This window comes from Acanthopagrus latus, chromosome 16 (genome assembly GCF_904848185.1).
Source record: "Acanthopagrus latus isolate v.2019 chromosome 16, fAcaLat1.1, whole genome shotgun sequence".
NCBI lineage: Eukaryota > Metazoa > Chordata > Actinopteri > Spariformes > Sparidae > Acanthopagrus > Acanthopagrus latus.
Genome location: NC_051054.1, coordinates 3,680,772 through 3,694,393, shown reverse-complemented (window position 1 = coordinate 3,694,393; position 13,622 = coordinate 3,680,772). Strand labels below are relative to the sequence as shown.

At 42.7% G+C, this 13,622-nt stretch overlaps 1 protein-coding gene across 13 annotated transcripts in view; it reads left to right on the top strand.

The window, feature by feature from the left end:
* The window catches only part of LOC119004469, a 99,962-nt gene that overhangs the window by 48,964 nt on the left and 37,376 nt on the right, over positions 1 to 13,622 (top strand). For 2 of the 13 annotated variants that reach the window (XR_005070228.1, XR_005070225.1), the window contains exons 2-3: positions 1,097 to 1,199; positions 3,982 to 4,022. The exons of 7 other annotated variants lie outside the window; for them this stretch is intronic. Coding sequence is in view for 1 of the 6 variants with exons in the window: in XM_037071395.1 (XP_036927290.1) it covers positions 1,097 to 1,174 (78 nt within the window). In the remaining 5 variants the exon portion in view is untranslated. Of the gene's footprint in view, positions 1 to 1,096; positions 1,200 to 3,981; positions 4,023 to 13,622 lie in introns of those variants that run through there. 4 more of the 13 variants (XR_005070232.1, XR_005070229.1, XR_005070231.1 and 1 more) reach the window with 3 other exon arrangements.

Below are 13,622 nucleotides of genomic sequence, written 5' to 3'. Positions count from 1 at the left end.
ATAGTTCACTGATATGATGTAAAATGGCTGAAACTGCAACAACAACAACAACAAAAAACACTGATGGTGCATTCATTCACTGGTTTAGAAAAAACACAATCTTAAATAAAAGAGGTGCGTTCACAAACTTTGCTGCGGGGGGAAAAATCAAATCTAAAAGAAACGCTAAACAAATCCGGATGTTGTTGAATAGCTTATATGAATTTGACAGCTCCTTTATGAATGTTTGTTGTACAATCCAAAGTTTAACACATCAATACCCCAGCAGGGATCACAATCACAGAGTCGTCTCTGACAACACACACACATTTACCTTTCAGTCCAACCGAGCGCGAATAAAAGCTAATTTTCTGTCCCGACACCGATACTTAAACAAAAATCACATCCAAATCTTTGCGGCACCTTGACACTCATGTTTCATTTATCAAAATAAGTCTCAGCCGCTGCCTTGCTTTTTTATCTTTCCCTGATAAACAGGCTCCATTTCCCCCTGCAGGAATGGTCTCCCAGCCAAGTGTAATCTTCAAAGCGATGCACTGAGGCGTCCTCGTGGCTCAGATACAAGTCGTGTATCCAGGATGTCCCCTTTGTTTGAATCTGGAACAGGACCTTTGTCACATGTCAGTTTGTTTCTCCTCAGTAATCTTGTTTCATCTTTTCTCCTGCCGACGATCAAAAAAAAAAAAAACCTCCAGTGATGCTACAGCTGAGGTATTTAAAGTCATCGGCAGAGACGACACTGTGAGAACTGTCCAAATGTTCCACCCTGTTTTTTTTTTTTTTTTTTTGCTTTTGACCTCATTTTTCGCTTTTGTTTTATAATCCTCGTTCTGGCACGTCGCTCACTTTTGAGGATCTTATGCATGTAAAATACTGATACATGTATACATTTACTCTAATGAATCCCCATCGGGATTTAGCATAATAGTGGCCTATATACAGAAGCTGCGGCGCTGCATTAAAGCATAATTAGTATGAGAAATCATAGCAGCAGGGGAAAACGGTATCCTGGTGGGTTAATAGGGCACTTACATCTTCCATCACTGACTTGAACGTGTCTGGATGCCCTCACTGAACTGTGTAACTCCCGCTCCAGCTGTTCCAGTTACGTACCGCATGTGTGGAGCTGACCGACAGCGATGCGAGGAAACCAGACGTGCAGCGAGTGAGATAACAACTGAACACGTTGCAGCTCGGAGGTTGGTGGTGTCGGCGTGTTTAGATTCTCACCACTTGAAATTCTACAGTCGAGCTCAACCTTGATTGGCCATTCAGCCGATCAGATGAAAAGCTTGAAGGCATTTTGTTCTGTTTGCAACACAGCTCAACTGAAAGCCCTGAGCCTTCAAACCCCACATGAAAAAACATAGGTAATTCTATACTGTTATACCCAGCAGGGTTTTTTTTTCAGTTCAATGCCAAATAAAGATATAATATTCTCTGTGCCCTCGGTGTGGACTTGAGGGCACGTTGATTGGGCATGACAATACGTTTACTCAAAAGATGCTCTGTCCTTTGTATCGTAGCGGAGCTCCACATCGCTGCTTTTAATAATCGCTAAATCTTGAATATGAAGCGTTTTGGTTTTGAACTGCCAAGTGGGAAGAAATGAACATGTAAAAGACTCGTTGAGTCGTGGAATGCAAACATCTGATTGGCTGAACAGCAGCATGTGAGACAGTTTATCCTGATATTGTTTGATTCATGGGTGATCAGGTCTGTCTTGTAAAAGAGATGCTGATATTGATTGACGAGTATTTAAGCACGTTACAGAAATAATCTACATCCATATAATCACCAACGCACATCACATGACATCACATATGGATGTATTTGTACTTAAACATATCGATAAAACATCCCCTCCCTTCATATCACATGAGTTCAGACATTAACACAGAAAAATGAGTTTCTGACTATCTTCACCATGGAGGGAATTTTACAAAACGTCATGAATTTCTGCAAATTTGTTGACGTTGATCACACAGATGTCGTTCAATCAGAGACTTCCTGACCCGGTACGTGAAAGCCCCACAGAACTAGAACCTGTGAGAGAAAATAAACTTGAAAAACTACTGCCTGCTGCAGCTTGTTGGTAGAAACTTTCCCTTACGGAGGCAATATGTGGACTGAGAGTTTCTCTTTTACCAGTAGAATGATGGAATGCTGAGGCATTTTGAGTGTTTTCCATTAGTCTGAGAAATACTCAGGAGACATAATGTACCAGTTGAACACCTCCCCCCGGAGTGTGTGAGACGCTGAGTGTATTGCAATGTAAGTGTTCTGGAGAGTTGGAAAAATGAGATGGAGGGTAGGAAGAAAGAGAGAGGAGGGGAGAGAAAAGTCACAGAGGGAGAAAAGACAAGAGGGTGGAAGTGGTGAAAAGAGCAAGAGAGGCAGAGAGAGAGAGAGATCAAGGAAGGAGAGGAGGAAGGAGACAGAGGAAGTGGGAGAAAGAGGGGGGTCGAGGCAGAGAGAGGGAGACCGAACGTGAGAGAGAGAGAACATCTCTCAGAGAGCTTCTCACTGCGAGTGTGTTGGTTCAGACCAACAGCACATCAGGCTCCACAGGGGACCTCGGAGAGAAGCTTCTTGGCTGCAGATGCCTTTCGCAAAAACTGACGTTTGATGCCTAACACAACCTAACAGTTGTATTTGGCCAGCAGGCCAAGGCTCTGAGAGCAGTCGGGGGAGGCTCTGGAGACCGAGGCTGCTTGCTCACACCAAAGCTTTATGTAATGTTCTGCTTTAAGTTGTCCAAGTTCTCGGAAAGGTGAAACTCACAGGGCGTTATCTGCTGGTGTAAAAACTGACATTTGGCAACAGATCCATAAAGTGGGCTATGAATAAGGAGAGTCTGAGAAGGAAACACTGCAGAGATCTTTTGGCAGTACAACAAATAAGCCGCTACAGTCGAGTCAACATTATTTACATCGTCTACTTACTCATAAATCCCAACGAGCTTTACAATCTGTACTGCAAGTGATCCTCGAACCCTCGGACACTCGATTCAGATCAGTTGCACAGTCCACCATGAGACAAACAGATTGGTCCGACCATAATACACGGCCCGGTCGAATGTAGATTTTGCAGTGTCAGTCTATATGCATTAATCATCAATGCATTGCTCACCGTGCTAATATCCATGCTACTGCTGTCCGAGCTAATGTCCATGCTATTCTTATCCCTGCTAATATTTGTGCATTATTTATTCATGCTATTGCTATCCATGCTAATATCCATGCTACTGCAATCCGTGTTAATATCCATGTTATTGCTATCCACACTGATATCAATGCTATTGCTGTCCATGCTAATATCCATGCTATTGCAATCCATGCTTTTATTTGACTATTAATCACACCCCTGTTATCTTCTTAAAAAACATAAAGTTGCCTGTTAAACAGGAAGAATCTGACTGCAGTGTGGCTTTAAGGATTTGTGGAGGAAGGTCAGAGATTTGTATCTGTCACAACAAGGTCACAATGTTTACACAATGCAGTGGCCTTGCCTGACTCCTCTGGGATTTTAAGAAGCTCCCGTTTTTTGCTTTATTTCATCTATTATTAACTGGTCACTCACCATTCTAATGCAACACATTGGCTTCGCCGTCCCTCTTGCTGCTTCCCAATGGGCGTTTTGTGTCCTTTTGCGAGGCATGATGCACATCAACACAAAATAGTTTAGAGTAAACTTAATTATTCATTTTCTTCTACAGACGGGCTGTATATTTATGAATGTGGATGTTGGAAGGGGTTGCTATACATCAGTATGAAGGCGAGAGATTTACTATTTACCTTTCTGAAACCCTTCCGACCTCTTATAAAACTTATAAATGATGCAGCAGGATGAAATGTCACATATTTGTTTTTAGCTATGACTGCTAGGATTATTGTGGCTTGAAGGTTTTACAAAAAAAAAACAAAAAAAACAAAACCCTGACAAATGTTCACTCCTGTATCAATGTTCTGCTGTTCACAGAGGAAAAAGCAGGAAGTTGTAGTTCAGCTGGCGGCGACCAGGTATGAATGCACTGCAACTTATCATTTTGGAAGCGGGCTGTGTTTCTGAGAGGAAAACGCACGCTCAGCAAACCTTTCCTGGAATTACAAAACCAGAATAACAATGTGTCACAATCTCTCTGATCTTTCATAGAGCATGCTTCACATTCTGCGTCGTCTCGACTTTAGAACACAAACGGACTCGAACATGAAAACCAACATCAGCTCTGTAGTGGAGAGGCTCTCGCTAAATATGGCATCCATGCAGTTTTTAAATCCTTTTCAGATTCTGATCAAAGACGTGCTGAGTGGAGCCGACTGACTCTCGAGTTGCACTTCCTGTCTTCACACTATTGCTATTATTTTATTGCTTATAAACAGAAAGTCTCCCCTAATTGTAGTTAAGCACCACTGTGATCTGCATATATGGTGATAACACACTAGTGTTGCGTTTGTCTTTACTTCAGTGATGTGCTGTTTGTGTCTGTGGTGGTTTTATGCTGCATTTTTTTAAAAGATCACCTGTCAGTCAATCAGCAGGCGTTTACAGCATGTGGTGGAGTTTTGGAGCAGCTCGTCTTTAGTTAAAACAAAGCCTCATTTAAAAGAAAGCGTTTATTAAATGGAGATCTGTACGTCATCGGGTTGCACCACATACACGTCTTGTGTTGTCAAGACAGGCAACTGTGATGAGATAAATGAAATACAACTGGCCGAACAGTTTGAATAATCATATGTTTCACTCATTAAAAAATGCATGAGTACAACTTGCTTACAAAGTAACACACATCTAAAATTTGGGAAGTTAAATGGATGTTTTTGAGCAACTACTCTGCACCCTTTTTAATTCTTTACATGCCAAGACTTTGATTTCTTTTCTTCGCAGAGTTTAAATTTTGCAACCAGATTCAGTAAATGTTCAGACTTCCAAACTGATTCAATACCGATCCAACATGGCACATGTTTTTCTTTCTTGGCTGTTTGGATCAGCGATGGTGGAAAGTCTACAAGATGTAATAAAGTGTATGAACAGTGATGAGTTGGGAAAAATAGTAATAAAACTTTAAATTGTTGATCTTCCGCGCTGACTTTGCTGGTCTTCGGAGCACCTAAGTTCAGTTGAATGGAAACCGCCTGAATTGGATTCTCGGTTGTTGTACTGGTGCTGTGATCGATGGTGGGCTTGTGTCGCCGCCACAGCCTCTTCTCTCGCTGATCTGATCTCAGCGGATCCATGGGGAGCGAGTTAATGGCTGTGCTGTGGAATCAGTCCTGTACCGACTCTGGCTCCCGAGGTGTTCAGTCATGAAGGTCATTACCGTAATGGAAAAGGTTTGTTAAGCTCCACTTGGCTGTGTGCACTACATGACTGGTAGACATAAGAGGAGAGAGGCCGGGCCGGGACAGATGGGAGCAAGACGCCGGGTGAACTTTAAGACTATCACTGCCCGGAGGGCGACATCATCTGCCATCCTCCTCTTCATCTTCCTCTCTGTCTCTCTTCAACTTTATCCTTGAGCTTCTCTTTGTTTCTTCTCCTTTCTTCTGTTGGTTTTTTAACATCTCTCTTTGATTTTTTTTTTTCTTTTTTCCAGCTCATTAGCTGTGTTTCCTGCTCGAAGATTACTCGACTGTAAACATATCGAACTTCAATCTACATCGAGGACAATGTGTGTGTGCCGCAGCGTGTTTCTGCTGGATGAATAATCATTTCCTGAAACACTTACAATACCCTGAATTTATCTGCCAGAAAAGCTACGCCTCAGTGGTACAAAAATACGTCCCAGTGTGCATTGCTGAGAGCTGAAAATCATTCTGCCCGCTACAGAAATTCACGACTATTTAAAAATACTTGTACGCCTGCAAAGCAATAAGCCAAACAGTACTTAGGAGGACTTAATTTGACAGTCAGGAGTCTTCAATCTCCACACAGCGTGCCCAGGCATCTGTACTCGGCAACTCGCTGAATCCTAATGAGCACATTTCTACCAGTGGCAGCAGAGACAATGGCTGCCTCGCTATTAATTTGTACCTACAACAGCAGCTCTGCTTCGCTCCTCCGATCACTTACACAGACGCATGAATATTCCTTATTGCAGATTAGCGTCTCTAATCAGCATTCCATCAGAGATGTGCGCTGCGACTGTGATTCATCCGCACACCCACCTTCAGGGAGGAAAAGGGAATTGAAATTTTACTCCGAATCGATGGGAAAAACTACGCGGGGACGGAGAGAGAATCCGCTCTCCCAATAATGAGCGCAGAATCACAGATGCAACAAGAGTCACAGCTGTTTTGTATATGTAGCGTGGGTGTTTGTGTTCTCGGTGGCGGTTGGGGAGGAGGGGGGGGTTATCCTCATGAATATTGCTGAAAAGGATCCTATAGCACAGCGGAAAATAGTAAAACATTAATAAGCGCTGTAGAAATTAACATATGTCGCTATGAGGCTCCGCTGCAGCTCCAGTCCTTTACATGATGAAAACAATGAAAGTGGAGCAGCAACACATCACACAGCACTGCGGTTTTAAGAGAGCCATCGTTAGTGTCGGACAAAGAAAAAGACGAGTCTCGAGAGTGAGCTATCCACAAAACAAAAAACTGTTTATTTACTCTGTAGAACCCATTCTTTTTTTTATATATATATATTATTTTGTGCTCTTTCGGTATTAGTCACATGGACTAAATCCAACTTCATAGCCTGAAGACCACAGTGAAGGCAAAAAGTTTTCTGCAAAACCAAAAACAACAAATAAATGTTGCAACTTTGCTTTTGATTCAGTTGAATTTTCCGTTTCTCCCCCCTGTCACCACGCTGTGCTTATTTATGTTTTGCTTACGTTCAGGCACGAAAAACATTTGTCAGGGTTAGAAGAACATCCCGCTTTGGCTTTAAATACCTGTTTCGGATGCCGACAGGATCTGAGGTGGAGCTGGACGGACTTCCTGTGAAAACAGCAGGATTTTAGTCAGCATAAAAAAAGCTGGAAATGTCTGCAGCTCTTTAAAAAAAACACCTGCTTCTGTCGCCATAAAATAGGCTGGGAATTATCTCTGGTGTTCTTAAAAATATCCACTGGTGTACTTCAGTATTTTTGTATGATCCCTCTATTTTTGACCAGCCACTACTAATTCACAATCAAAAGATATATATTGAGTTGAATTTCAAACTCAAAAAAGCTTAAGTATTCTATTCACTCCGTGCCTTTAGGAGCAGTTTATGTTTATGGTTTATGTTTATGAATCGTTCCAACATTTGAGTGATTGCATAATAGGAGCATCTACAGCTGTGTTAAATGTTGTGTAACCAAAGCACTGCAACTAAAACGCAATTACAGCTTGTAAATGTAAAAAAAAAAAACACACATGGTATTCATCTTTCATACAGGCTAAGCATCAATCCAAGCTCAAAACTAATTAAGTTAACAAGTCTCAGCAAAAGAAGAGTTGTTCCATCACCTGAGGCTAGTTGGAGGCTGCAGCTGTATCTCAGCTCCAACGCAGCTCCACCCAAAAATAACCAGTCATTAAACACAAGGTCCTGTCTGATTTCCATTTTTTTTTGCTTGATGTGGTCAGATAGTGTCCCTGGTTGCCATAGCAGCCTCTGTTGCACTTCAATCATCTGTGCAGTTTCACGTTGCTGGTGTTACACGAGATGAATCTGATGAAGTGATCTTTCATTGAGCTTGCCTTGGTACATGAGAAAAATATTTTTTTTTCCAGCATCAAACGTCAAGAGTTAGCAGAAACTGAACAGAAGAAAGAAAGCAGAGGCATCTCAGGACAGAGTTAGAAACAGCCTGAGGAGGCCACCTGTGAGTTGCTACAGTGCTTCGTTTTGGTTTTTACTCGCTCCTGGAAATGTTACTGATGTTAGCCGGCTGGCAGCCAGACGAAGAAGCTGGTGCCCAAAGTACCCCCTGCAAGTACGCCACAACCGGCAAAGGAGCTTTATTCAGAGCTGGTGTGAGCAGAACTCCTGCCTGGAATATTCTGTCACTAATTGTTGCAGCATTTTGTAGACAAACTCATACAGTCGCCGTCCATTTTGCTTGTTTGCGAAGGTCTATGTACGTGTTATTTTGAATATCATCATCATTTATTGTAGTTATATGATACATCGTTTTGCTATGATATGAGAGTATGGACCACTCTGATTTAATATCCGTATCAGGTGCTGATACCGATGTAACTGACTTGTCAGATATTAGGATGATGTCACTGATCCATAGTCTGATCGATTTTTAACAACAACATCACCACCAACATTACCAATAACAACACCAGTACCACCAACGACACCGCCAACAAAACTACCATCACTATCGACACCACCACCGCCAGCAATACCAAAAACACCCCCAACATTACCAATGAAAACATTGTGAGAACCACCACCACCACTAACAACACCACCAATACCATCACCATCAACACCACCAACCAACCGTACCAATGACAAAACCACCAATGACAACAAAAACAACACTATTACCACCAACATCACCAATACCAATAAGACTACCATCACTATGGGCACCACCACCCCTGACAACCAGGCCACTAATACCACCAACACCACCCTAAATACCTCCAACCAATAACACCACTAACAGTATCACCAATACCACCACCAACAACACTTGTATTACCACCACTATCAGCATCACCACCAGCAGCACTATCAGCACGACCATCAACACCAACAAAAAGAAAGTTGGATTGGTGTATCTCCATATAATAATAGTGTATTTACCATGATTTCTGTGACCCCACACAAATAATGAAAACCTTAAAATACCCCAAGCAATGAGAAAAAAAACCCCTGGCACTGCCTCTGGATGCGGATGTGAAAAATAAAGTTGAAGTCAGAAGTTAAATCTCGTAGGTGCTCTGTCATTTCAAATCCAATGTGCTGGAGTACACACCCAAACAAATAAAAAAATATCTCGCTGTCCAAATATTTTCCGTCTGCACGGAATATAACCACACAATCTCCCAATGCAAGCACTAAATCTATGCATGGTTGACACACAGAGATGTCCGTTTGGTCCTTAACCAGAGAGACGGCTCTGTTCGGCCCCTCAAAGAAAACAACATCAAGGGATTTTCACTCCATCGGAGGAACTAACATTGTTATTGGAGCGCTGTGTATGTTTGTCTCTGTAGTCAGCACGCATGACTGGCCCTCGCTGGTTCACTGCTTCTAATATCCCCGGTACCTGGGCTCCGTGCAAGGAGAAGATCCCCAGACCTTTTCCCCCGATAGACGATGGGAAACGAAATGAATGGGAAGACAGACAGACGCACAGACACGGACAAAACACACACGTGATGTAGCCAGACGTACACACAAGCCGACGTATAAACACACACATACCAGCATGCATGCGCGCGCACACACACACACACACACACACACACACACACACACACACACACACACACACAGATGCAGGCTCAGACAAATTAGATTTGCATGCATGCTCAGAGACGGTCAGAGAGGGACACACACACACACACACACACACACACACACACACACACACACACACACAGCCGTCGCCCAGAATGCACTTGAGGGACAGTGACGCACAGCAGGAAGCCAAATTTAACACAAAAATGTAGTATTACACTTAATAAATAACATGATGCTGTTCAAACATTTTTCATTAAATTGAATTTAAAAGGACAATGACATTACAGTTCTGCAACATGGCGCAGCAGGTGACAGCCATCTATGTTGTTTCTTCTTATTTTGGCAATATGTTCACACAGGCTCTTAATACTGATGCATGTTTTGTTCTCTTTCTGTTAAAATCTCAACGTATTTGACAAACTGCCAAACACAGGTCTTAATAAGACATTTTTTAGTATTCAGTAAAATGCTAATAACCATGTTGCGACAGAGAGCAGGCTGCGCTGCAAACCAATTCATGAATATACGAAGAGCTAACAGCAAAAATGAGATGCAGTGAATTTATTAGTGAAATACTTGCTTCCCAAAAAAGACACACTTTTAAGAAATAAAACTTCTATTAAAAAGACACTAATGAAATTCAGATTGCTATTTTATGGTATTCAAAATTCAGAGATGATAAAAAAAAAAGATTTCTGATATCTTTAAGCCACTTGCTTAAAATTCATCAACGTATAAGACCGGAATTTATTGCTGCCCTCAAAAATGTCATCATTCGACGATGAAGAACTCTTGAAAGGCTTTGTAACTTGAAATAAGTTTTTCCATAATGAGTTTCCATTTCACATAGGCAATCGCTGAAGTGTCATTATTTCCGAACAGGGTGTTATCTCGCTCTCCAGAAATTTTTATCTGCAGCCAGACAATAATAATGAAACTGACATCAAACTTAAAGAGTCACAACGTGCCCTGCAGACAATGAAACACTAATAAATGAAGAAGGCAAAAACACACATAATAAAGAAACACAAGCAAACACTGAAAACCTGAAAGACAAAAATATATGAATGTTTGTGGGGAAAAATACGCTGTAGTATGTGATTTCAACACATCTCCCAGTGTGGATAGAAGTGGGTTTGATTTGATAAATGATATGTAAATTCATGCAATGTTCATTATTCAGCGGGTTAATGATGAAACAAAACAAACAATTGGAGCAACATGATTACTTAAAACGTCCGTCTCACACGATAGCGAGGAGGAGGTGAATTCAAGAGTCAGCAAACAGCTCCGCTTTGCAGTTACAACACGCCATGTGATGGATATGAAATGCAAATACATTCGAGGTTCATTATGTGTCCGGTTAATGACGAGCAGCAACCGCATTAATGTCTCGCTCCTCTGTCGGGGTAACGTCCGTGTTGAAGGTGAAAGGTAACGTCTCCGTGGGGAGGAAGGTGAGGGAGAAGGTTATTAGATTAGTGTGAGAGAAGTGTTTCACCAATGGTCCCCGCAGGGCAAAGTGATTGAGCTCTGAAGACAGATTGTGTGCAATTACAGTCCATTTGTTCCAGCCTGGCCTCTCCTCCCGTTAGAGAGGGCCTTGGTAATGGAACTGGCTCGCCGGTTTTCGTCTGGCTCCTATTGTCTTTCTTCCCTTTCTCCATCTCCTCCCCACCTGTATCTCTATCTTCCTCCAGTATTTTCTCTCGTGATCAGAATCACTTCATCCTCCAAGCTCAATAAATACACCAGAGCTCTCCTCCTTTCATTTCTTTACTTACCTACCTGTCCCTTTTTTTTTTTAAAAATCTCTTTCTCCTTCTTTTTGTCTGACCGAGGCAATTATATGCTTCCCAGCCTTTAACTAGAGGGCCTTTCCTTTTCGGAAGCAAGTACCCTCTTCCCCCACGTTATCCCACTTGGCCTCCACCAAAGGACCCAGAGGAGTCCATCACTTGCAGGATATATCGAGTGGAACTTAATTAGATGAAGCTTGCCACACCAACAAATGCAGAGGGGCCTCACGTACAGTGCAAAGGAACATAGAAAAAGCATATTAATGATGTATCACTCTTCAGGTACAAAGTCTACACTTTTATGTGCCAAATGATCACGTAACTTCTGCCTTTTCTCCCCTTTCTTCTCTCTGCCTGGCAAAGGGAATTATATGCTTGCAGCTCTTTGCTAAAGCTCTTTCCTAGCAGAAATAACCCTTCCCTCCCTCCGTGTTTCTCCTCCTCCTCCCCAAGCAGTTCAACACTCTGCCTCACTCAGAACCTCCTGGTTCTGTCTCAAGGACCCCGAGGAGTCACTCTCCTGGGTGCGGCCTTGCGAGATTCAGTTGAGCGCAATTATATGAGGCAAATGCAATATGTCCTCACATACAGTGCAAAGGAGAGGGCATACCATTGTTCAGTATGTCAGCAAGATCAATATTGAGCAAGTGTTCAATTGTGGTGTCGTATTTGTGTCAACAGGCTCCCTAAATACCTTCTCTGCCTGCTCTTTCAGGAGAAACATCAGCTTCTTTATTAGTCTTTATTTGAATCCCAATGGGACTTCAGATGGGGCAAGAGTTAGCATGGCAGCAAAGCACTGAGACAAACACTCCTTTTCTGCATTCAGACGGGCTCATAGATGGTCTGGAGGAAGACTGAACAGAATGCAACGAGGAAACAAGACACTGGCAGGCGGCACAGAGCTAACAATGCACCTGAGAAGATGAAGCCATTCTAATCAAGCAAACCATGAGAATGAAGATGGAATCTCTGCAAGAAGGCTTAGAAAGATTTGTAGGCACAAGCTCTCAACCCTATTAAGAGGTAGATGGCACAGAATGGCAACAATCAGCAGTTTTTAAAGGCGTTTTCAACAAAACAGACAATACAGAGTTTAGCTTACGCAAGAAAGATAATAGCTCTTGTCTCGCTAAAGTTACAGAAGAAGCTCAAAATCTTCGAGGACAGATCCAGGAGAAACAGCTGGTCAACTCACCAGCATGTACTGTGAGCTATGGTCAGCCTGGCTACCTCCATACGTCACCACATAACTGGATCCCAGAACTTAAAAAATACAACAGCACACCTCTACAGATTGATAAGGCACATTGGATCGTTTGTAACAACACCTGAGGGTCACAGATCATGTTTTTCAGGCCTCTATGCTACATCAGTTGTCCTGGAGGATGCAACATAAGTAAAACGTCAGTCAGCTGCAGATCTCTGCTGAATACAGCCCCAAGGGCGCTGGAGGAGCAGCAGGAGTACAAGGAGATCCATTCTTAGCATAAAATGAAACGGACTGACTCGTTCCTTGTATTCCGGCACTTTTGGAAGTGTACGACAAGGTCATAAAGAAGATGTTGAATTCAGCCGAAGAGGCCAAACAAGCCCTGAAAACATCGGTGCTATGAGATGTGCAAGATTACATGGGGCAAAATCTAAACATCCCTCAGGAGGAGATGGAGTCGTATCCCCGCCTGACACATCCCCTTCCTTCATCTTCATTCGTGAGTCCGTGTTTTCATGTTAAAATATTGAGTGGATCCTAATTAAATAACCCTCGTGAGAAAAACAAATGTAGTTTGTTCTCATAAAGGCAAGGCAAATGTGCAACACCTTGGATAGATATGTCACTAAAACAATACTGTGAATTTGAGGCCAATTTGTAACTGATGAATCCATCGCTCCATCCTCTCGGGGTGGGGGTTCAGCAGGTAAAACAATGTAGTTGTCGCTTTCTGCAGCTCTTCCTGGGGGATGCCGAGACAACCCCGGGCCAGATAGAACATGTAATCCCTCCCAAGTGTTCTGTGTGTGTCCTGGGGTCTCCTCCCAGTCAAACACACGCCTGGAATTCCTTCAGGAATCATCCTGATCGGAGGCCTGATCACCCCCGCAAGCTTGTTTCCATGTGAAAGAGCAGCTGCTCTTTTCTGAGCTCCCTCTAGATTTCCGAGCTTCTAACAGTGTCCCGAAGGCCGGACATCCTGTGAAGGAAATTCATTTAAGTCCCTTTCTATCCAGGATCTCATTTATTCGCTCATTACCCACAGCCTGTGAACATAGGTGAGGACGGGAACCTCGACTGACTTGTAAAAGCCCTCATTTGTGAACCACACACCAGGTTACTTGAGCCTTTGGGACTGCAATTGTTTCCCAAGTCATTACACTGAAAAAAGTGCCAGTCAGACTTTG